At 53.6% G+C, this 539-nt stretch overlaps 1 protein-coding gene across 1 annotated transcript in view; it reads left to right on the forward strand.

Moving 5' to 3' along the window:
* Window positions 1-298, forward strand: part of LOC105512502 (transmembrane protease serine 2-like) — a gene marked incomplete at its 5' end in the record, with an annotated part of 27,836 nt that extends 27,538 nt beyond the window's left edge. The window contains one exon of the mRNA XM_011942961.1: window positions 168-298. Coding sequence (XP_011798351.1) covers window positions 168-298 — 131 coding nt within the window. The remainder of the gene's footprint in view (window positions 1-167) is intronic.
* Window positions 299-539: the final 241 nt, after the last annotated feature.

Raw genomic sequence — 539 nt, forward strand, 5'->3', positions numbered from 1 at the left:
CAGCTACTCAGGAGGCTGAGGCAGGAGAATCGCTTGAACCTGGGAGTGTGGAGGCTGCAGTGAGTGGATATCACACCACTGCACTTCAGCCTAGGTGACAGAGCGAGACTCCATCTCAAAAAAAAAAAGAAAAAAGAAACTCACAGAGAATCCTCCTTCTCGTGCAGTTCGCCTCTATGGACCAAACTTCATCCTTCAGGTGTACTCATCTCAGAGGAAGTCCTGGCACCCTGTATGCCGAGATGACTGGAATGAGAACTACGGGCGGGCAGCCTGCAGGGACATGGGATATAAGTGAGTACGGGACAGCACCCGCCTGGTGATGGGAACAGACAGCAGAAACATGAGAAGACCCTCTCTCTGCCTCGCTGTGAAAGTACCGGCACATGAGTGCTGGGGACAATTGTCACCTTCCAAAAGCTGAGCCCTGTAACCAGCAGGTGGAACTTGTTCTGCTAGGGCTGTGCCCAGCACACGGACCTTGGCTCGCTGCCACCCTGCCCTGCCTCCTCCTTGACCTCTATAGACTTCTAGTTGCT

This window comes from Colobus angolensis, unplaced genomic scaffold (assembly GCF_000951035.1).
Source record: "Colobus angolensis palliatus isolate OR3802 unplaced genomic scaffold, Cang.pa_1.0 Scaffold2133, whole genome shotgun sequence".
In the NCBI taxonomy this organism is placed as follows: domain Eukaryota; kingdom Metazoa; phylum Chordata; class Mammalia; order Primates; family Cercopithecidae; genus Colobus; species Colobus angolensis.